General features: G+C 42.4%; 1 protein-coding gene across 8 annotated transcripts in view; it reads left to right on the top strand.

Annotated features, from left to right (window-relative positions):
- Positions 1–24738, top strand: part of SLC25A13 (solute carrier family 25 member 13) — a 142146-nt gene that overhangs the window by 69547 nt on the left and 47861 nt on the right. For 7 of the 8 annotated variants that reach the window (XM_084858759.1, XM_084858756.1, XM_084858762.1 and 4 more), the window contains 5 exons: positions 9534–9673; positions 16410–16556; positions 22393–22531; positions 23355–23448; positions 23598–23682. In XM_084858759.1, coding sequence (XP_084714885.1) covers positions 9534–9673; positions 16410–16556; positions 22393–22531; positions 23355–23448; positions 23598–23682 — 605 coding nt within the window. Of the gene's footprint in view, positions 1–1802; positions 1954–9533; positions 9674–16409; positions 16557–22392; positions 22532–23354; positions 23449–23597; positions 23683–24738 lie in introns of those variants that run through there. The other variant, XM_084858761.1, reaches the window with a different exon arrangement.

A 24738-nucleotide genomic window follows, 5' to 3' on the forward strand; every position in this document is an offset into this window, starting at 1 on the left:
ACCTAAACTTATCTTATGGCACAAATCCCCAGTTTATAACTTTGCATACAATAGTGTACTACTTGGCATGTTTATGTAATTTACAGAGCAATATTTAGTTATTTCAGTATTTTAGGCCACCTTTGGGGGGGGGGGTAAAAGGTGGCTTACATAAAGACAAAGTTTGATAAAACCTCTTGAAGAAGCCCTCCTTGCACCATAGCCATTTTCCCAACTATTGACCCATACCAAAGGTCCCTGTTTGGGGAGCAAGCTGGATGGTAGCTCAGCCCCAGGAAATCTTGGATGATACTATTTCAGTCTGATGCTGGACTGTTGTGGGGCGGGGGCGGGGGGACTGAAGCTGCTTTGGTCGCTTGTTGTACACCAGGAGAGTGATAAGGAGGAGTGTGACCTTCTGGACTTCTCAGCAGCTTTTGCGCAGCCACCACCCTGTTCATTGACTGTGTTAGAAAAAGGAGACTCCATAACTGTTGGCGTCTCAAGTTACGTAAGAGCCCGAGTGGCGGGAAAATATAGGCGGAGCAAAAAGGGAATCATACTGACGCGCTCATGACTAACAGCTTGGTAAGCTGATAGTGACTGTTTATTGGATATTGACTTAGTGAGCCGATGTACTAACTGTTTCATTGGTTACTGGTAAGAACAATAGAAGCGATATGATATAAAGGGCTTTTGCACACATGTCTCGGGGTCCAGACTGCTCTGCACCCGTTTTGCAAAACGTTCAATAAAATAGTGTTGGATCCACTGCTGCCTGCCTGGCATTCTTTTCTTCTAAACCGAAAGCAAGGACTTTTTATCTAACAACTGGACAGCTGATTTGACTGTCCCGAAACCAAGGGCACCTGCCAAGTCCTGCTGCTGTGTTGGCAGCAGATGCTGCTAGCCTCGAAAGCTGGTGGCTGGATTGAGCCACTGCAGAAATTCTAATGCCATCTCCTCCATCAGTGTAACACCATTTCAAAGTGGCACACAACTTGGAGTCTGTGCCTAGGAGAGTGGTGTTTTGCTAAAAGCCCTGTGAATCTCCAAAGCCACGCAACAAGCCCTGGGACACCGGGGTGTGCGGTGTGTTCCATCCCCCAGCGGCTCCTGAAGCACATAACGTCTTTGAGAAAATTGATTCTCCTGTATTCATTTTCCTAAAGCCTTGAATATAGGATTAAGAGCTGCAGCTCTAATTCTACATTACTTTCCTCTCCTTCAGACCCTTAAATATGATTAATATAAAAGGGCCTTGTCAAAAGCTTTGAAAAGGCAACCTTGGTATTGGTGCATATGGGACTGCCTCCACTTACACCATTATGCAATTTAACTTCTTATGAAATCTCCAATTTGCCTTGTGCTCTTTGCTTAGAAGAAGATAGCCGTGCCTCCTCCCCCCCCCCCCCAGTAAGTTGTTAACTGTATTGGCAGGGTAGAAGCATACTCTTCCCTGTCAAGTTCCAAGTTTTTCCTTTTTAAAGATTTAACCAAAAAAGATATTTTTAAAAATAATAATTCTGACATGACTGGTTGGCTGTGTAGGAAATTTTCCCCCCAGGTAATTCATGTCCTTATTGAGACTTTTATTGTGATATTATATTGAAACAATCTTAACTTTAATTCAAGATGGCAATGAAATGTTGACTTCTGGGGAGAAATACATATAGCCGGAGAAGCAAGGGCCCTGGAGCTGACTCTCCTAGGAAGAATGCCGGAGTGAGAATGAGACCAGCCTGGCTCTAACCATCAGCCAGAGGAGTATTCAACAGCCAGCAAGAGGAGGAATATCCAGCCACCAGAAAGAACACTTGGTTTAGATCCAGATTTAGTCATGCTTAGAGTAGACCGCTGAACTCCATAGGACTTAAGTAGTCATGACTAATTTAAGGCCTGTTGATTTCAGTGGGTCTAATCTAAACATGACTAAATCTGGATCCTACACCTCGTCTCATACTGCTAGTTTCCGTAAGTTAGGGGAAGGACAATCTGGTCTCTACCCCTAGCCAGAGTCTTTTGGGGGTGGGGAGGAGGGGAGGTATTGTTTTAATCATGTGTACTAAGCTGCCTTGGTGATCATTTGGGAATGTCTGCAGAGGGGAGCATAGGCTCTGAATGTGAAATTTCCAGGATTCTAAATCACACAGGGAGCCTACACAAGTAGATCAGGTCCCAGCCACAGACGTCAGCCCTCCAACACTCCGTGGGCAACAGGGACAGCAATGGAGGGTACAGAGCTGGCTTTTTTGCACAATTCTAATCACATGGGGGCTTAGAACATTCAAATAGGGCTTCAGTAGAGTAGATACCTTAACATGGGGGCACAAGCAGGTTGCAGAATTGGAAGAAACCTCAGAGATGTTTCAGATCCTGCTGCAAGTGGGAACCCTGGCTAGTTCTTACAGCAAGATGTAGTGATGCCCACCAACTTGGATAGCTTTACAAGAAGATTAAACAAATTTTTGGAGGAGAATTACTGGCTACTAGTCCTGATGGCTATGTGCTCCAGTATCAGTATCAGTATGCCTATGTACACCAGTTGCTGGGGAACATGGGTGGGAAGTGCTGTTGCACTTGTGTCCTGCTTGTGGGTTCCCAGTCAACAGCTGGTTTGCCACTGTGTGAACAGAATGCTGGACTAGATGGACCCTTGGTCTGATCCAGCATGGCTCTTCTTGTGTTCTTATGTTTAATTATGTTCAATCATGCCCTCTCTTTGAGCAGAGGGGTGTCACCACCAGCAATTTACTCTGAGCTGGCTGCATTTGGAGGTCATTAGGGATACATGACGTCATGGCCATCCAGCAGCCACCCCAGAGTTTATCAGGGAAAAACCGGATTTCCTGAGACTGCTTAAGACTGCTTCTGATTCTTTTGGGTTCTCCACAGTATAGTTGTTGTGTGCCCCAACCCCCTTATTTACCTTGGGTATGCTAGCCCTGCCCAGGGGTGTGCCTTTCACCATGACCCCAGTCAAGGGATGTTTCCTGTCTCCCACCCCTGTGTTTCCCAGCACAAACCAAGTAGTGTCTACTCAGAAGTAACTCCCATTGTGCTCAATGAGGCTTGTCCCTGAATGTGCAGTTCAGAATTTACAGAGATCACCCTCAATTGAAATAGCACATTTTAAAGCACTAATTCCCTAAAGACTGTAAAGTACTTTACCGAGCTGTGATTTTCCATTTGGTTTATTGCCTTCAGAAGTAACTAATTCACGCCTTCATTACAGCAATCCTGCACACCATTGGGTTAGAAAGGGGGCTGGTTTCCCCTGCATGTCTTTCCCAGCACAAACATAAGTGTGTCGAGTTGGAAGTAACCTCTTCTGGTCAATGAGGCTTGTCCCCTGAATGCATACTTCGGAAGTAACTAATTCACACCTTTGTTCCTGGCAGCATCGGGTTAGAAAGGGGCTGGTTTCCCATCTTTGTGTTTCCCCTGCATGTCTTTCCCAGCACAAACCCATTAGTGTCTACTCAGAAGTAACTCACATTCTGCTTAATGAGGCTTGTAATTAAGAAGAAGGAGATGGGGGGAGCGCTGGGGGGGGAGCCTCTCTTATTGGTTGAGCAGCCCCTGCCAGTCAGATGACATTCACTCCAACACCCCCACACTACTGGAAGTATGTTCTGTGAAGTGACTTAGAATGGTGTGATGCACTCTCTCGTGGAGCCCTGCCCAGACCAAAACCGGCTCCTTGAAAAATGTGGGCAAGCCACTCCTTCCTTCTCTTTTCATTGTCGTGGAGACACTCTCCTAGTTTGCATAACTGAAGTAAGCCACCATGCCGTAAGCCAGGGTGGCTTATTTAGATTACAATGTGTACTGTGCGTCCCTACAACAGCCTATGGGTTATTGGAGAGTTGTTTCCCCTTCCAACAAGCCATGCTGCCTGAGTTCGGACGACACGACAATCCACGCCTCGGTGGTGATTATTCAAATTGTGCCCAGCATTAGCCGCTTAAATAAGCCAGCATGATTTTGATCATACAAACCAGCCCATAGGGAGCCTATCAGTTTGGAAGCAAAACAGGGGCGACCCCATAATAAGGTATTTTCTTCATGCTTGCAGGACTTGCTAGGTCAGCAGAACTATAGAAGTTTGTAAATTTAAAGAGATAAAAAGTAACACCCACCCCCATGGCCCAACAAGGAAATGCAAGCTTCTAAGGTTGAGGGCATAGCAATAAGAAAATAGTAGAATAACTCATATTATGTTCTACCTAGTTGTAGTAGCTGTTTGTGACTAATATGTTTAATGATTTCCAAATGGGAAAAAATGAGTAAAAGTGAATGATTCAGTTTCCTACCTCATCTGCTAAAAGAGACAGGAGATTATTTATTTAAGGCAGCCCTGCTCTTTAGCCAAAAAGGCTTCCTGAGAGACTTACTAATATCAGTAGTAAGACAGTCCCTGTCCTCGGGCTTGCAGTCTAAAAGGCATGACACACAAGGAAAAGGGGATGGGGAGGGAAAAGGAAAAAAGCAAGTTCAGGCACCAGTTCCGTTACAAATTACAAAGATTAAAGAAGACATCCTGTTTCAGATGGGCCATCATCCCCCCCCCCTTTTTTTAAAGTTGGCTTTTGTCAGAGAGAAGTATAGTAGGAAAGAGTAGAGGAAGAGCCATAGGTGTTACAGTAACTCTGACAGTTAAAACACAGTTGAAAACATTATAAATTTGTTCATGAGGCATGAATTATCTCTGTATCTGATTCAAGCAGTAAATCTGTGGATTAAGGACTCTGATCAGTGAAATTGTTCTAGATGAGTCCAGTGAAGGAAGAAGGAAAACATTAAGATCCAGTCTAGTGAGCTTGTATAGGAATTTGCGAACCATGAATAGTGGTGAGAAAGAAGTACAGGCTATATATAAAAGGGCAGGGCAAAGGAGATAGTTAGTTTTATAACCATCATAAGTCATCAATAAGAGCAAGAAATAGGTGATCTTCTGGTGAGAGAGCTGCATCATATACCCTGGTTTGCACCTTGTCAGGAAACCAGCCAACCCTAACTTTACGAAATCATTTGGCTTATGGCATCACTTTGGAAAACTCAGATATTGTAATTTTCACTTACGTGTGCTAAACAAGGAAAGAAAACAGTTATTTGATTGTAATCAAATGGTACTGCAAAATGCCATTTTTCATTTTGAAGGAGGGTTAGAAATCTTTTTGGAAATCCAAAATCCTTTTGGAGGGTTAGAAATCTGGAGTAGTAAGCAGCACAAAGTAAAGGCAGGCAGGCTGTTCTGCAATAGGAGCCACAATGGAAATAATATACTGCAGATAAGGCAGTATATAAGGGCAGAGTCCAGTGGGGCACTTCCGCCCCCGCTGATACTCTTCTGCACTGCCGATTGCATTGCGCAAGCGGGACCTACTGCTTGTGACATGGCGATTTAGCACTCGAACAAGTAGACACACTCATTTCTGGAAGGAAGCAAGTTGGCGGAGGTTGCATAAGGGAGCTCCATACAACCTGCCTCCTTGTTGTTTATTCGGTCAGTCGCTTCCGACTCTTCGTGACTTCATGGACCAGCCCATGCCAGAGCTTCCTGTCGGCCGTCGCCACCCCCAGCTCCCCCAAGGTCAAGTCCGTCACCTCCAGAATATCATCCATCCATCTTGCCCTTGGTCGGCCCCTCTTCCTTTGGCCTTCCACTTTCCCTAGCATCAGCATCTTCTCCAGGGTATCCTGTCTTCTCATGATGTGGCCAAAGTACTTCAGTTTTGCCTTTAAGATCATTCCCTCAAGTGAGCAGTCTGGCTTGATTTCCTGGAGCACGGACTGGTTTGATCTTCTTGCAGTCCAAGGCACTCTCAGAATTTTCCTCCAGCACCACAGTTCAAAAGCATCTATCTTCCTTCGTTCAGCCTTCCTTATGGTCCAGCTCTCGCAGCCATAGGTTACTACGGGGAATACCACTGCTTGAACTATGTGGATCTTTGTTGTCAGTGTGATGTCTCTGCTCTTAACTATTTTATCAAGATTTGTCATTGTTGTCCTCCCAAGAAGTAAACGTCTTCTGATTTCCTGGCTGCAGTCAGCATCTGCAGTAATCTTTGCGCCTAGAAAGACAAAGTCTGTCACTGCCTCCACGTTTTCTCCCACTATTTGCCAGTTATCAATCAAGCTGGTTGCCATAAGCTTGGTTTTTTTGAGGTTTAACTGCAACCCAGCTTTTGCACTTTCTTCTTTCACTATCCAAGTGGTATCATCTGCATATCTGAAATTGTTAATGTTTCTTCCAGTGATTTTAACTCCAACCTTGGCTTCATCAAGCCCAGCACGTTGCATGATGTTTCTGCGTAAAGGTTGAATAGGTAGGGTGAGAGTATACAACCCTGCCGTACTCCTTTCCCAATCTTAAACCAGTCCGTTGTTCCGTGGTCTGTTCTTACCGTTGCTACTTGGTCGTTATACAGATTCCTCAGGAGCAGACAAGATGACCTGGTATCCCCATACCACCAAGAACTTGCCACAATTTGTGATGATCCACACAGTCAAAGGCTTTAGAATAGTCAGTAAAACAGAAATAGATGTTTTTCTGAAACTCCCTGGCTTTCTCCATTATCCAATGGATATTGGCAATTTGGTCTCTAGTTCCTCTGCCTTTTCGAAACCCAGCTTGTACATCTGGCAATTCTCGTTCCATGAATTGCTGGAGTCCACCTTGCAAGATCTTGAGCATTACCTTACTGGCATGTGAAATAAGTGCCCTGTTCAATAGTTTGAACGTTCTTTGGTGCTTCCCTTTTTTGGTATGGGGATATAAGTTGATTTTTTCCAATCTGTTGGCCATTCTTGTGTTTTCCAAATGTGCTGGCATATGGCATGCATCACCTTGACAGCATCACCTTGCAAGATTTTAAACAGTTCAGCTGGGATACCGTCATCTCCTGCTGCCTTGTTATTAGCAATGCTTCTTAAGGCCCATTCAACCTCACTCTTCAGGATGTCTGGCTCTAGCTCACTGACCACACCGTCAAATCTATTCCCGGTATTATTATCCTTCCTATACAGATCTTCTGTATATTCTTGCCACCTCTTCTTGATCTCTTCTGCTTCTGTTAGGTCCTTGCCATCTTTGTTTTTGATCATACCCATTTTTGCCTGGAACTTACCTCCAATGTTTCTAATTTTTTGGAAGAGGTCTCTTGTCCTTCCTATTCTATTATCTTCTTCTGCTTCTGCACATTGCTTATTTAAAAATAATTCCTTATCTCTTCTGGCTAACCTCTGGAATTTTGCATTTAATTGGGCATATCTCCCCCGATCACTGTTGCCTTTTGCTTTCCTTCTTTCTTGGGCTGCTTCCAGCGTCTCAGCAGACAGCCATCTTGCCTTCTTGGTTTTCTTTTTCTTTGGGACTTTTTTGTTGCCGCCTCCTGAACAATGTTGCGAACTTCTGTGCATAGTTCTTCCGGGACCCTATCTACTAAATCTAGTCCCTTAAATCTATTCTTCACCTCCACTGCATATTCATGAGGAATATTAGTGAGCTCATATCTAACTGATCTGTGGGTCTTCCCTATTCTCTTTAGTCTGATTCTAAATTGTGCAATAAGAAGTTCGTGATCTGAACTACAATCAGCTCCAGCTCTTGTTTTTACCGACTGCATAGATGTCCACCACCTTTGGCTACAAAGGATGTAGTCAATCTGATTTCGGTGTCGACCATCTGGTGAAGTCCATGTATAAAGTCGTCTCTTAGGTTGCTGGAAGAGAGTGTTTGTTATGCAAAGTGAGTTGTCTTGGCAAAATTCTATCAGCCTATGTCCTGCTTCATTTTGTTCTCCCAGACCATGCTTGCCTGTAATTCCAGGTGTCGTTTGACTACCCACCTTAGCATTTCAGTCTCCTGTAATGAAAATAATATCTTTGTTTGACGTACTATCCAGTAGGTGCTGCAGATCCTCATAGAACTGATCTACTTCTGCTTCTTCAGCATCTGTGGTTGGGGCGTATATTTGGATCACTGTGATGTTAAATGGCTTACCCTGAATTCAAATTGAGATCATTCTGTCATTTTTGGGATTGTATCCAAGCACTGCTTTAGCCACTTTATTATTAATTATGAAGGCTACTCCATTTCTTCTGTGGTCCTCTTGTCCACAGTAGTAGATCTGGTGGTCATTTGATGTGAAGTAGCTCATTCCAGTCCATTTCAATTGACTGACACCCAAAATGCCTATATTTAATCTTGACATCCCCCCAATAACCACATCCAATTTGCCCTGGCTCATAGATCTTACATTCCAGGTTCCTGTGGTGTGTTGATCTTTCGAGCATGGGATTCGTCATTCACCACCAGCACCATCGGCTGCTAGCTGTCCTTTCGGCTTTGAGCTAGCTGCGTCATCACATCTGGGACTAGTTGAATTTATCCTCTGTTCCTCCCCAGTAGCATTTTGACCATCTTCCGACCTGGGAGTCCCATCTTCCGATGGTATACCAACATATCTCTGGTTGTACTGATCCATTTAGTTTTCATGGCAAGAATACTGGGGTGGGCTGCCGTTTCCTTCCCCAGGGATCATATTTAGTCTGACCTCTCTGCCATGACCTTCCTGTCTTGGGTGTCCCAACGATTGGGGCTTCCCCCCAGAAGGGCTAAATCCCCCTTGCATAATCAGTGGGCCCCGCTGGTGCAACACAATCGGCAGAACCCACCACTTGCACAATAGAATCAGCAGGGTAGAAAATAATCAATGGAGTCATAAGCACCCCGTTGGAAACTGCCCTAAATGTCAACAATAAACATGCAATTAACTGGATGCCCATGGCTGACTTGCATAGTTCAGCTGCATGCATTTAAAATAGCTTGCATACCATTTTGATGAATCGGGCAAATGTTGGATGATGACATTGCTACACTTCACGGTATTTTGAAACAGGTCTTCCATAAGTGAGGCATGAAAAAAGGCACATAGTTTGTCTCCTTACTGAATGTCAAGTTTCTCGTGAAGAGAAGAAATAAGGGGTTGGTTGATGAAGAATGCCCAGAGGGTTCTGAAATCACAATTTAGTAGCTCATATGCAGCCAAGTCTACACTGTGGTATAATGCTATTGCATCACTCGGAAGGAAGAAAAGGGCCCAGAACAGGCAAAGCTGTGGCTTGGTATAGCCTTCTGGGCAATTTATAACATATCATATGAGCCTTTGAGTTAGGACTGGGATGCCAATTAATCTAGAACAGGAATGGGCAGCGCTCAGGGGCCGCACTGCCAAATGTGCTACTGAAATGTGGTGGTGGCAAAAAAACAGCAATTTTGCTTTAAAACCAGGCGCACACACCTTGTTTTAAATTGGGGGGGGGGTGCCACTGCTATGGCAATTTCAGTAGCAGTGGGAGTCACAAGCAAGCCTGGGGTGTGGCCACATGGGGCCTGCGTGTTGCCCACCCCCTGATCTAGTGTTATGATTGATTTAAATGAAAATCTATTAATATAGCCCAGTCTCTCCGAGAATGAACAGAGTGATTCCAGTGTTTGCTTTGTGCCTCATAATAACCATTCTCTCTGTGTTTATTTCCTTCCCCAGAGGATGTTAAGCAAGTCTTTGGCCAGACCACAATTCACCAACATATTCCCTTTAACTGGGATTCAGAGTTTGTGCAGCTGCATTTTGGAAAAGATCGGAAAAGGCGCCTAACATACGCAGAGTTCACCCAATTCTTACTGGTGAGTTTGGGCAATGAATTTATCCAAGTCTGAATAAACAAAGCAGAGAGAGAGAGAGAGAATTCCATGGTTTAAATCCAGCCCCCACCCCACTGCCAATACTTTTCACTGCACACTAGCCATCTGTATTTTTAGACTGCTGGATGTCTGTGTGCATGCCCATCAGATCTGATTGGCCAGTGGTGAAACTGCTGCATAAGCAGTAATTTTTCTTTTGGCATCTGAAAGCAGCATAGATATTTTTGAACAGGATCCAGTCAACATTTTCAATTTAATCTTGTAGGTGTGGTTCTGAGGAGTTGGCACTTGAGACACTTTAAAGGCAGTGGGATATTTTTTTTTTTCATTCGTTGCGTTCAGCTGTGTTGGATATTTGTAACCAGAGGCAGAGTATTTTGAGCTGTCATTGAATGAGATGCAACTCAGGCAAACCCTGCCAAACCTAAATTCTGGAAGTGGCAGCTTTAGATCTCAGACAGATCAATGGATTCGTTCTGCCTCAAAGCTCTCGGGCAACTCCTTCTCTTAATATAAAGCTGGAACCTACTAATGGCCTGCAGCAGCCTTCCCAACTGGGCACCCTCCAACTGTGTTGGACAACAATCCCCATCTTCCCCAATCAGCACAGCCCATTGCTATGCTGGCTGTGGACTATGGGAGTTGTAGTCCAACACAGGTAGTGGCTGCTAGGTTGGGAAAGGCTGGTCTACAAGGGACTATAAGTGTGTGTGTGAGAGTGAGTGAGTGAGAGAGAGAGAGAGAGAGAGAGAGAGACTGAGAGAGAGAAATGGGTTAAAATAACAGAATTTTGGAGTGTGCAGAGGTACTGCTTATCAACCCTCATCTTAGATTTTTACCCTACACAGTAGATACTTTTTTCTTCTGTACTTACATCCACATCATAAACGTTCTGCATTTATATATTTCATGGTTGAGATGGGATACACTGAATGGAATCTGCTTTAAATACATGGTTACTGTTTGTAGTACGAAAGCCTCGTGAGACCAACAGACAAGGCAGGATGAGTGCTTCTGTTGTGTTTCGATTGGATATGCTGTAAAGAGTCTTTACACAAGAGAGTTTTGACAAAGGATCATATTTCAGGATGATAGAGTCTGTAATTTTGTTTACATAAGGGTGTTAGTTCACAGTAGGAAGTGTTATCGTTTTGATGAGGAATAATTAAGATAATGCTACTAGGACAAATGTTTCAAATTGACTTGGTGGAGTAGAGCCTAATTAACTCTTTGTCTGAAGAGGATGTTGGATGTCTGATATAGTATAATCACATTCTGTTAGTCTTAATCACTGTCATTTTGCTGACTTCACTTGAATTCATATCTAGCTCAGCTTTCCCCTTTGGAAGGTGATAGAAAATTTGGAGCAACACAAATTCTAGTCCATTTTAAGGAGGTGCTATTCCAAAGTCAGTGTCCTAAGAGTACAAGTCTTTACTACCCAGCTATCTGGTAGCCAGTGCAAAACAGCAACTGGTCAGTAGCACGATTCAGCATAAGTGCTCCATATAAGACTTCATTCAAATGGGAGAACCATGTGAGAGCTAAAATTACCTTATTGAGCTTTTTGCATAAATGATTCTGTGAGGATTTTGCTGTGTGTGTGTGGGGGGGGGAGCGAGGGAGTAAGTGAGTGAGAAACAGGCTTTATGGGCTTGTTTACACAATCACAGGATTGTTGCCTTGTCTACAGCAACAAGGAATTCCAGGGCTTTTCAGTTTCTCCTGACCTTGAGGCAACCACAGAGCCCTGGGTTTTTCCACGAACTGTGAATGTCATTCACCAGAGATGACACTATCAGGGGCCATGGACAGCTATACCTGAATCCAGAACTGGCTTAAGCTAGAGATGGAAGCTGCAGCCAATAAAAGTAGGTCAGGCACCTCATATTTATATAGAAAAGCTCTGGCCAATCCTGAGACTTCATACTACCTTTCAATCACAGGAGGCTGAACTTGAACACCCCCTGTTATCTTCTGTGCCTGTAAAGGGCTCTGAGGCCATGACAGAAACAGTGATCAGGGCTAAACTACACATTTTAGCAATTGCATTGCTATCATTCAGCCTACAATTAATTAATTAATTAATTAATTACCATTACTACATTTATATCCTGCCTTTTTTTCTTTTGCAAAGAAGCCGAGGCAGCTTACATGGTTCTCTTCCTCTCCATTTTACCCTCACAACAACCCTGTGAGGTAGGTTAGGCTGAGAGTCGGTGACTGGCCCAAAGTCACCCAGTGAGCTTTATGGCCGAGTAGGGACTTGAACCTGGATCTCCTGAGTTCCAGTCCAACAGTCTAATCGCTACACCACACTGGCTCTTTACTATTTTTCTTTATTTTTGTTTAAGCACATGTGGTTCTGATCTGGGATCTCAGGTAGAGAATATCTGGATCAGGACCACGGCACTCCAGGAGGGAAGTCTCAGTCAAGACTTCCTTTTCTTAACCCTTCCCCCATTGGGAGGGGATTGTGGAATTTCAGGAAAATAGGGGGAGTTTAATCCTTTCCTCCTGTTCCCCTCCCCGCCCCTGAAATACTACCTCCCACCCCTGATGAGGAAGGGATCAAAAAAAGAATTAAAAGTCTTGATTGAGTCTTCCCTCCCAGAGTGCTGTGCTCCTGATCCGGTTTGGAACTGCATGTACTTGCGTGAGAGTAAAGAAAAATAGAAGGCTTCACTACACCAACCTGATTTGTACAACATGTAGTTTGGCCCCCTGGTAGTTCACTAGGCTGGGTCCCAGCCTGAAGGCATAAAATTACTAGGTGATGCTGCTACAGGGTCGTTGACATAAGAAATCGTGAGAGTTAAGAGTATCTGCTCTTCTCAGGAGTTTTGCTGACACTTTAGCTCTGCCATTCGTCCTCTGTTGTGTCAAGCTATCATTCCCCCCCCCCCCGAAACATACAAACAAATAAGAAGCAGCAGTGAGATCAAGAGTGATTATTGCTAGATGACCAAATATGTATAGAAATGCCCTTTCCAAGTCTAGGGACAGGAAACAGAGTTTATTATGGTCATTGCTAATCTTTGTTATTGAGTCAGTCCCATTACAGTTTCATCGCTTGAATTATGTGGGGGAGAGGCTGAGCCCCTTTACCTTTTGTGATAGCTCCATTACAGCTACTGCTTTAAGATGGCTACGGGCGGGGGGGGGGGGATGACTTGGAAGTGGGACTTGTGGAATTCATTCATCTTCTCCCCACCCCACAATAATTCCAGCTGAGCTGAGCAGGCAGGCATCTTAAAAAATCATGGGGGGCGGGGGAGTTGCATGGGAGACAGAATGGACTTAACTTCCTGTGTGGTCAGACATGCAATCCAAAGAATAGTGTTCTAGTATTGAATTATGTGGCCACATTTTAAATGTGAAGCCTTGAGTGATCTTAAAATCATTTTTCTGCTACATTATACAGTACAGCGTTCATTACTTGTATAAGCTTTTCGTGGGCCATTGCTTATGCAGTAGAAAAAACTGGTGAGTATTTCGCAGATCATATGGAAAACTGTTGGTCTGAGCACACCCGCTTGGTACTTTGTGGGAGAGTGTATGTAATCTCATGGTTCTCCCTTTTCTGCGCAAAGGGCCTGAGCCAGGCTCTAGCGTTGCTTGGCCCCAGAGTCTCTGAGTTGGGACGTCTGGTATACAGTATTCCGAGCGTGGGAATAGGAAGGAAAGCAGGAGCCTTCAGCTGAATTGTGCTGGTATTTTGACTCTACCCCTTTTGCCTTTGGCCTCACCCACCACAGCCCCCAAGAGCTTCTCCAAAATGAAATTCAGCCCTTAGCCTAAAATGGGTTCAACGCCCATGGTGAACACCCTCCACACTGATGTATTATCCCTCAGAGGATCCTTGCAGTGCATAGGCCCTTCTGTCATACATATCCCACCTGTCATAATGTGGATCCTTAGAGCCATATGCAGGATGGGTACCTCCATAAGGCAGCCATCACAGCGAGCCCCCATGGATCTGGGATTAGGATACATAGTTTCTAGGCAGGTGAGAGTGCCAAATAACCTTCCAGCATGGGTCCTTAGCTTGGGATGCCTCTGTCAAAGGCTGCCTTTAGCATGAGATTTAGAGTTACTGTTTGAATTAAGCAAGCTTTGGCATTTAACCCTTGTCCTTTGATGCTTTCCATGTATATGAGCCGGCCACCTTGTTCTGGTGTCTAGACCTTGGACCTTAAGACAGCAGGAGGTCTCAGTTGTCTCAGTTTGCGAATGCTTTTTATATTTCTCTTAATTTGTACCAGATGAGATACCACAGCGTCCTTTAAATATTATTTTGCAAATACAGCTCCACTTGCTGCCTATGTTTATAAAAATAATAATAAAGGAAATTACAAGTAGCTTGTAACTGCCTGCAGCCTGTCAACTATGATCGTTCTGTTACATTTGTATATTGTTGTGATATGTATCTTAGAATTAGGTTTCTTTTAAGAAGAGGAACACAACAGAAGAAGCTACTGGTGGACACTGTAGATTTTTAAAATTTGAAGGGAGTGATGCGGAGTCATGAACCAAATTGGTTTCCATATGGGCTTATGAACATATAGCGTTAGTTTGAGCGTGTGTCACTGATCGTCTATCTTTTTAACCGATTAATTGATATAAACCTCAATATAGAGCAGCCTTCCTCAATGTGGTGCCCTCCAAATGTATGGAATTTCAACTTCCATCATCCTCAGCCATCATGGTCATTGGCCTGCAGTTCTTATTCTTGTTCTATAATAGCTTCCACCACAAATAAATAGCAGGTGTGATTCAATGAATGGGATGTTGAACTTGGAACCAAGGAGACCCTGGTTCAAATTGCCACGAAGAGTACTGGGTTGCCTTGGAGAAGTCAGTAGCTCTCAACTTCACCTACCTCACAGGGTTCTTGTAAGAATAAATGGGAGAACCTCCATGTACATCACTCTGAACTCATTGAAGCAAGGACAGGGTACAAATAGGTTAGATAAAATAATTATAGATTTTTTGATATGATGAATGATGGTGAATTATTAAATGAACAAGAGGTAGTTTTAGTATTTACAAAAATGATTCAAAAGATCGCTCAACTAAGGGCTTTTTTCCAGGAAAAAGAGAGTATCCAGCTGTTGAATAGGACTAAGTAAGACACTGTCTCAAACCCTGCAATCTCTGCCCAAAGTCTAACATCAGTTTTCTACATTATGTTTTACATGTGCTCATTTTATGGCTTTGTTAAATAACTTCAAGTGTATGCTAGCATGTTATTCTGTTCTGGCATACTCGTTGATGAGGTAATAATACCTGTCAATGGGACCTCACAATATGCAGAGGTGGGAAGGACTGGGCTGCGTCAAATGAATGTTGGAAATATCAGTCATACCTGAACATAATCTCTCCATACCTGGGAAATAAAATGGCTTTATGAGCTGTAACAGGAAAGACATAGTTGGGAAGTGTGTGTGTATGAAAATGAAGTTGGGAAATCTTTTCATTAAAGCTCTGGTGCCAGAGTTCCTGTTATCAACTGCAAATTAATTTTGTATAAACACTTATTGTGGCTTTTAGGAATTCAGACTCCCAACATCAAGCAATGAGGCTGTTTTTAAAGTTATGTAGAAGGATTACACCACCTCTAATCTCGGGGACATTTGGCGGGACATTTATTTTGCATTGAGAAGCAGTTGAATTTCTTTTCCATGCAAAGCTGCTTTAACCCATAGTTTGCTGAGTCCAGAAATTCTTCAGTACAATATAAGGAGCTCCTCAAAACATGAGCCAGCTGTTAAAATGGAGGATGTTACTATGAGCATGATCCAGCCAAAATTAACCTATTGGTTTCAGTGGGAATGAAGTATGTACTTAGTTCTCTCTTCTTGAAATCAGTGGAACTTAACTTTGTTGGTATCATGTCATGAATGCTAAAGTCAAGAATGCTTTTCACAGTGTTTGCTAATTTTTATTCATAGTTTTGGTGCCACCTTTTTATTCTTTCTATAGAAAGAACTGTATGGATTTCAAGTTTTTTATTGCATCGTCAAGAAAACAATTTCCTGGTTAAAATATATAGCAAGAATTGGAGATAATGCAACCTCTGAAGTGCTCATTCATTGGATTGGGGTGGATCCATTCTGTGAGTGGAGTTCTACTCACAGAACAGGGCATCCTTGAGCCCTGGCTCCCCTTCTGCCTGCACCCCTTCCGGTCTGCTTCTTCCCCACCCTGCGTCACCACTTCTGTTTGTGGAACTCTGCTGGATTCAGGTCCTTCCTGTGAACAGAAGGAGCTCTTTGGATCCAAGCCTGTTTGTTTGAATTTCAGTCTTTGGAAAATATAATTGAATACATAGCAAAATAAAACTACTCTCTCACCATCTACTATTTACAAATAAATGTAAACAGAATTTCACAGAAATCAGTTCTGGTATGTTAAGATGACCTCTGAGAGCATATCTGCACTACATACCTGAACTGGGTTAACCATCATGGCCTCTCCTTGAGCTCTAAGGAACTTGGTACATCTTCACGCTGTGAAATGAACTGAAGATCTCCCAGCAGATTTCTTAAAACAGGTCCACTATTCCCAGAGTTAAACTGGTAGTCTAGGGGTCTCTCCTGTGCCCTGTTTTTAAAGAACAATGTAACCATCATTGAAATAAACTAAAAAAAAAAAAAGCAGACACTTGCTGGGTTAATGATGAGGCTTATTTAACTGTGTTTTTTATGTTTTACAGGAAATTCAGTTGGAACATGCAAAACAAGCATTTGTACAGCGAGATAACACACAAGCTGGAAGAGTCACTGCTATTGACTTTAGAGACATTATGGTCACAATCCGGCCTCACATGTTGACACCTTTTGTTGAAGAATGTCTAGTAGCTGTAAGTTATTTGCTATGTGGGGACCGTTGTCATTATAGGAGTCCTGCTGGGAAAGAGGGATGGCAGACAGTGTTATTTATTTCAAGATTATTTTTCTGTTCTTTTTTGTTTTTGCTAGTATCCATAACCCAACCTTTGGATGCAAGAAAAGGAGTTACATTTTTACATGATAAATCCATTTAGCCATTCATGCAAAGTTTTCCTCTCCAGAAGATCGTGATACTATCTTCTCAGGCCCAGAATAGTAGCCAGCAACCTTGAGCTCTATCAGATGACCTGTTGCAACTACCAGGGTAATTTTTTGTGCCGTCTTGACAAGTTACTGTTCCCTGTCAGGGTAGTGCATGAAAGTCTTGTTCTGTAAGGCTAACATTCTGCTTACACAGGGGTTGGCAACTTGTTTGGCACCACAGGCCACTTTGGAAATGGATGGTGAGCTGGAAGCTCACTTCTGCTTTGCATGTTTTAAAATATGCTTAGTTTAACCCACTATTTGCATGGAACTTTGCATGACATCTTCTGTGGATGGCATGCTACTTCAGACTCTAGCTGTAGCTCAGAGGTATGAGCCAAGTCATTTAACCCTAACAAAGAGGTTGAGGGGTTTTTTTTGGATAATTCACTTTCATGCAACTGTTTCTGGCATGCTGGGCTACGTAAAAAAAATTCTTGCTTACTCACTAGTCATGCAGCCAGGTTGAAAGCAGGCCCTGAAGGACTTAAACACTTCGATGCTATTACCTCCATGCAATTGCCAGTATTTTTCTAAACCTTCCTCAATTGTAGTCTTGAAAACAAGCAACATTTTGCTCCTTTTCTATGTCATTATTTCTTTGGAAGATGTGTACCCGCTTTTAATCAAATAATTCTCAAGGTGGCCAGAACAAGTTGTAATAATACCCCCCAAACAACCAATATCTCCAAATTCACACATAGGTCTAGTTCATATGTCACAACAACCTATATTGTGGTGCTTGCTGCCTGATCGCTCCTGCTGCAAGAATGAGCAGCTAAACAACCCAGAGACGCCATCCCTGGGTTGTTTAGCATGACATGTGAACCTAGAACTCAGGCTTGTCAGAGGAGAGACAAACCAGAGTTGGAATGCAGGAGCAGTCAGGCAATGTGCACCAGCATCATGCTGCATTAATGATAACCCAGGGTTTAAAAGCAAACAAACCTGGGTTGTTGTTCCTTGCAAACTGAGCCGTACACACATAGCTGAGCAGTCCTAACCCACTGGCTGATGGTTCCTTTGAGCTGCACAGCCCCAGTGCAACTGGAAATTGGAGCTGAGCATTCTTTCTGCCATGGAGGTGGAGGGGAATCAAAGCTCCCTGCAGCTGCTTCTCCCCTGGTTTTATTTATTTATTTATAAATCATAAACTGCATTTTCACCCCCCAAAAGCATTTTAGGGCAGTGTACAGAAAAATTAAAAAGTCAATTAAAAATAAATTAACCTAAAATCAAACATCAGTACAATAATTAAAAACAACAATAGACATACAAACTATTTCAGCCAGTTAAAAACAAACACATTAAATTTAAATTTAAAATGTCTGGGCAAATAAAAGGTTTTTAACCTGGCGCCAAGAAGAGTAAAACGTTGGTGCTAGGTGTACCTCCCATGGGAGGGCCTTCCAAAGTCAGGATGCCACCACATAGAAGGCCTCCCCTTCTGTAGATGATAAATGTACTTCTCTTATAAAAGGCTTATAGAAAAAGGCTGCCTCTGAGACAGGTTGATTTTGGAGAAAATGCTCCTTCAGATATTTGGGCTCCAAGCCGTTTAAGGCTTTAAAGTAAGCACTCTGCCCATGGCAGGGGCCAGAGTGTGTTTCACTTCAGCTTTGCTGTCCCAGGGAATAATTACATTATTCCACCCACACATCTCCAGTTGAAGATAAGCAGAAGGATCTCATTGCCCAAATTAGCTCTCATTCTGTTTGTGTCATTTTTTAGTTACTTTAAATTATTCTTTATTTCATTTTGGCGCAGCTTTTAGGGACATTCCTGCATTATGAGTGTTTCATTGTGTGCTCTGTATTTTTACTGTGTTCTCAAGCTCCCAAATGACCAAGGATCACTTTGGCCCATCTCCAGTTAGCCTCCATGTTGCCTTTACTTCCAAATATGCTAGATATGCATTGGTTTCACAGCCCATCGCTCTAGCAAATCTCCAGGTCCCTTTTGTTTATAAGGACTGTGAAACTGACATGCGCATAACCGTTCTGTGCTGTATTGTCTGTTTCTGAGAAATTGTGTGCACACCCACTTACGTGACAGTGGACAGTATCTAGCTATGTTATTCAACTAGCACAAATAACATTGTGCTAGTGGAAACTAGGCTCCGAAGTATGTGCAAGAGGAGAATCCAATGAAAATTACATTTGCGCAAGCGGTTATGCAACAGGTTTTGCAACTGATTGCAGAAGCAGTTGCGCAACTGCTTGTACAACCACTTGTGCAAGATTCAGCGGAATGCCGCTAACGCTGTTTGAGTTTGTGGAAAGATACCGTTGGATATTACCCAGAGCACTCATCTCATGGAATTTGGAAGAAAAGCATGACAGAGTATTGAAGGGAATCTACTTGCTTCTTGCAGCTGTATAATGCAATAGTATAATATCATGATGATGTAGACTGTATGCTACACTCTTAACACCAACACTATGTAACTGGCTGTGATATGTGGATTGCCAAGCACAGATATGCAGGAATTAGGGAATAGGTAAAATGTAGCTAGGAAACAGTTTGATAGATAATGCAGGAAGGCTTTGAAATACTAAATTGACTGTTATAACAAATTAATTCCAAATTCTCTGAAATTAGCGTTGAAAGAATGATAAGATGAATGTGTACAAACTTAATGTGTATACTTATGAGCACTGTACTTCAGTTCCTTTGCAAATTTGGAGTTTAAAAAAATAATTTCATTTTTACACAGATCTCTGGTTATGAATCCCATTCAGTAGAGGCTTTTTTCAAGTCAAATATATCCCTACATTAGCTTCTTAGTGTTTAGTTTCTTAGGACTAGTATCATAGCAACCACCTTCTAATGCATCTGTAATACAGTTCTATCCCTTCTTTGATTTTTTGTGTGTGTAAGGATGAAAATTGCTTTGCTAACAGTGTCACTTAGCCAGAACCTGGGATGCTAATGCCAGTATCTGTATATAATACTGAGCTCTGGTCCTGAGCAGCCATAAATGTTAGGATGTTTCCTGGCTTCCTACAGAGATGGTTGACCGGCTGTATGCTCTTTCATGAATTCATTAAAATTTTCTTTTGAAGACAACTTTGGAATATTGTTAAAATACAAACATTCCGTATTGTGTATGCACGCTGTGTTACAAAGCAGGATTCACAGCCAATGAATAGCATGGCACAATAGGATGTTTGCAGAGAGCCCCACTTCAGTCTCTGGCATGTTCAGTTAAAAGAACTGAACATGACAATGACAGGCTTGAAAGAGACTGAGACAGTCAGGAACCACTGATGCTCACTGGAGATGGTACTGGGCTAGATGGGCCAAGGATGATGTGATTCAGAACAAGGCAGCATTGTATGCTCCTTTTGCTCTCCTAGTTCCTTCAATTAAAGACATGAAGAGTTTCCCCAAAGGCAGTGCTTTCTGGTCCACTTGTCAGACCTGTGAGATCGCTGAGTACCAGGGTGGCCCCTACTTCTTTGGAATGGCCTTCCCTGGGAAGTGTGTCCCCCCCCCACCCCCCGCTGGCCTTTTTAAAGGATTTTAAAGACTTATTTATTCCAGCCTGCATTTAATTAATTGTGGTATGCTATGTTTTTTACTAAGATTTTATCTGCTGCTGTCTTACATATTATTTTAATGGTTTATGTACTGAATATGTATCGTTTTTTATGGTTGATTATTTGTTTTTCATTTTAAGGTATGTTGTATTCCCCCTTGTGTGTTTTTACCCTGAAAAGCAGACTATAAATCTATTTAATAACAGTAACAGTGGTGGCGGTGAAGGTAGAACCTTCAGCCAAAAATAACTGAACAGTCTTCTTCAGTCTTCGGGTTTGTTGATCAAGGTATCCACCTCCCACCAACCTAAACTGAGTATTATGCATGTGCTGCCTAAAGTTCAAACCTCTGTTTTTCTGTTCTCTTCCTGCTAGGGCTATAGCTCAGCAGCAGGGCATTTGCTTTGAATCTGTAAGAGCCCAGGTTGCTAGCTATTTCCAGTGCAAAGGTCTCAGGCAGTGCAATGTATCTAGGGACCCCCTATAATGGCCTGGCTGCAAAAGGTCACTGAATCCAGCAACAAACCATGGGTTAAAGCTCAGCAGCAGGGCATTTGCTTTGAATCTGTAAGAGCCCAGGTTGCTAGCTATTTCCACTGTAAAGGTCTCAGGCAGTGCAATGTATCTAGGGACCCCCTATAATGGCCTGGCTGCAAGAGGTCACTGAATCCAGCAACAAACCATGGGTTAAAGCTCTGGGTTGTTTGCCCCTCAACAGTGCCGAACTGGCTTGTTTTCTAAACTGGATGCAAAGCGGAAGTGGCAAGCAGGCAGGAATTGCTCCACCAACCATGGGTTAATTGGAAACAATTAACATATGGTTGGGCGTTACATGCAAACCAGGTTAGTGTAAGGCAGATTCATGTGGTAGAAATGGTGTGCAAGTGTGAAGGAAGAATGGCAAGGAGAGGAAACAACACCCCCCCAAAAAAAACCCCAACTGTCTTTGCATTTTTTTTAACTTTCCACTCACCAGTCTGACATGTAATCCCTTTTGACTTTCCACTTACCTATCTGACCTGTAAACCTATCAGACTGCTCATTTTATAAGAATTCAATTTAGTAAGGATTTCTTGGCATAAGAAGCTCTGTATCATACTTTGCAGTGCCATATGCTGTGTTGCAATATATATATTATGAGCTGCTGGACCACAATTTTGCATATTGAGATGCATGTAAATTTACATTATTTGCAAGTCGTTTTCAAGAACATGACTAAGGCCCCAAATGATAATCAATGGATATGTTGCCCTTGTTCGATGTTATTATTTTGGAAATATCCTCATGGGTTTAAAATGTCGAGTAGTCTGTGGGTGAAATAGAGTCTGTTCTGGTCTACAGGGTGGCGGTGCTGGGAACATGCATTGCAATCTCCCCAAGTTAGTCACTTGATACTGAGAAGATTTGCTTGTAATAAGGCTTTGCGCTTGATCGAAGTAATAGCATTCATGCATTTTAAAGATAAGAGTTTTGATTATTTCAGTGAACTGAGTATAAAAACAAAGTTTATGAAGTCTAAAGAGAGGATTTTGCTGCTGGCTGTAGGCGATATGGTGTTCTCTGGATTTAAATATTAAAGCAGACCCCCTTCCCCTTTTTGTAGCATACTTAATTTTGTTGAACCCCCCCCCCTCCCCCAAACTCAGACATTAATATACTTGGCATTTTTAAGCCTTTGAGATTTGCTCATTAGAAGAAATAAAGCAACTTATAAAACATTTTCGAGTGCAACAGTATTGAAACTTGAACTCTGTAAATTACCACTGGCCATGTTGTTATAATCCTGCATATGTATTTGTTTAGCTTTCACTGGAATAGGGGGAGCAGCTTGCATGCTGGTCATGATTAGCTTCAGTAACTTAAGAATCTATTATAGTTTTTTTCCATTTTGCATTTTAAAAATCCCTTGCTACTTCTATTGCTGTTTCTTAACTAACAATATTGCCAAAGTTTTTCTCTCCCCCTCTCCATAAAAGTTCAAATTGTATGATTTTAAAAAGTAACCCACATCTAATATCTTCTTTTTCTATTCCTTCTTTCCTCATTCCTTCCTCTGTTCTAGGCTGCTGGAGGTACCACATCACATCAAGTCAGCTTTTCGTATTTTAATGGATTTAATACCCTTCTTAATAGCATGGAACTCATTAGAAAAATCTATAGTACTTTGGCTGGACATAGAAAAGACGTGGAAGTGACTAAAGGTTAGTTGAAATATAGTTGTAAATCTTCTCTAGAAAAGCCTGTGTGTCCCCCCCCCCCATCTTTTTAGGGTTTCAGTCAGATACGTTGACACTGGTACAAGGAACTATCTGAACTATTGTGTGCTGGTATTTTCCCATTTGCAGTTGCTTTTGTCTATTACAATTAGTTTGTTGGAAGCCTACTTCTACTTATTATTCTTAATTTCAGTGAAAGATCAAGGTCCTAAAGGCAGGATTGAATGAGCAGTCAATGTAAAGATGTTTTAAAGGTTTCAAAAACTTCCTAGGATTTCTGCCAAATTGGCAGCCTATTAAAGTGACCTTCAAGGGTAGTTGAAAAATTCCATAAACTTGTATTGGCATTGCAGTAAGCTGATCTACAAGCTTGGAACAAGATGTTATCAGCTCTATCTAACCGCTTTTATAGAGAACTCCCTCTGTAGTGCCAACCCTCTGTTAATATAACCTACAGGGACACACATGCAAAAAAATAAAAATAAAAAATCCACATCTCTGTCTCCTCTCTCTCTCTCTTTTCCACTCTGACCCACAACTGATTGATACCGTATGTCAAATATCCCAAATCCTGCTGTTAGCACTAAGCTATAAGGCCAGACTGCTTCTCTTATTTGCATGATGGATAGAGTATTTAAAACATACATTTACACAGTGGCAGGCACACCATTTGTGGTATTTTTCCTTCTTTTGCAGCATATTGGTTTAATACTAAAAGTTGGTGATTCCGGGACATTTGTGGATAGCTTTCAGTGTTTGATTAGTTTCCCCTTCTGTATTCCCTTGCCCACCCCTTCTTCTGTTGCAGAGGAGTTTGTTCTGGCAGCTCAGAAATTTGGCCAGGTTACACCCATGGAAGTTGACATCTTGTTCCAGTTAGCAGATTTATATGAGCCACGGGGGTAAGTTGAAAATTACCCTTTTCTTTGCTGTAGAAAAAAAAAATGAAACAAACAGTATGGATGAACGAAATATTGCCCACCATTGCAGGTAACTTAACTTTCGATAGGATTTAATACGAATTTCATTTTTTACAACTACTTTGTCTCAGGCGCATGACGATGGCTGACATTGAAAGAATTGCTCCTTTGGAAGAGGGCACATTGCCCTACAACCTGGCTGAGGCTCAGAGACAGGTGAGGAGGCACAGAACAGGAGTGTGGGTGGGGAAAGTAATGATGCTTTTGTTGCTCTGTTTCAGTACTTCCTAGCGGCAAGCCCACAGAGCCCTTGACATTGTTACATTTAAGTTGCATCTGCTCCTTTGCGAATTAAATATAAAAAGTATAATCTTTTGCTGCCGTTGTTGCATACATTTTAGTTAAAACTTCACTCAACCAGAAAACAAAAAGGTTGCCTTAGTTACATGTATCTTCCCCACCACCACCACCTTTCCACTTAAGGTATTAAAGTATGATTGATTTCTGATAGTAATGACCAAACCAATGACAGCAAAAGAATCAAAGTCTTGTTCGAAAAACTTGGGCAAGGGGTTGTGGGGAATGGTAGTTCGGTTCCAAGCTACCTGGTTTACCCTTCCTGATCCTGTTGTGAAATACTTTTAATGAAGGAAACAATATTTTATAGCAGATGCTGGGCATGTCAGTTTGGGTACCCAATCTGTTCAGAGAAACCACTCTTTGCTTAGAGATGTTCAACTCTCTCGTGTGTTGCTTGTCTGTTGCAGTCCATCTTCTGCTGCATATTGAAGAGAATGATGGTTTTGTTTAGTCTTTCATAATAGTTTTGAATCTCTAACCTCATGGAGAAAACCCATTGCTGGTGGTCGTAGCGGTGGTGGTTGTTTTTGTTTTTGTTTTAAAATAATCTTAATTTTTAAATGTTTGTGTGTGGGAGGGGTGGGGGTGCTCGAAAGTGATGTGGTGGAAAGGACAAAAAAAGTCTTTGCCAACTTTTTAAAACTTGTTATTGGTCTCTTTCATATATTGAAAACTGACACAGACCTGGGTGTAGCTCTGTTTTTCTAAAGCTATCACTTAAGTCAAACCAAGTTCTGTATGTTGAGAGCTGGAGGATTTCCCCCCTCTCTCTGTGCTCTGGGTCTGTGCAGAGACGCCAGTTTGACCACAATGAGTTGATGCAGGCTACATTTTTGGGTCTAATAGGCCTTGAGCCAGGCCCTCCTCACTTGGCTGCATCTCATCCTGCCCCTCCTCCCCACCCAATATCAC

Source organism: Heloderma suspectum, chromosome 5, assembly GCF_057233095.1.
Source record: "Heloderma suspectum isolate Gila_16-S chromosome 5, 16-S_ref, whole genome shotgun sequence".
NCBI lineage: Eukaryota > Metazoa > Chordata > Lepidosauria > Squamata > Helodermatidae > Heloderma > Heloderma suspectum.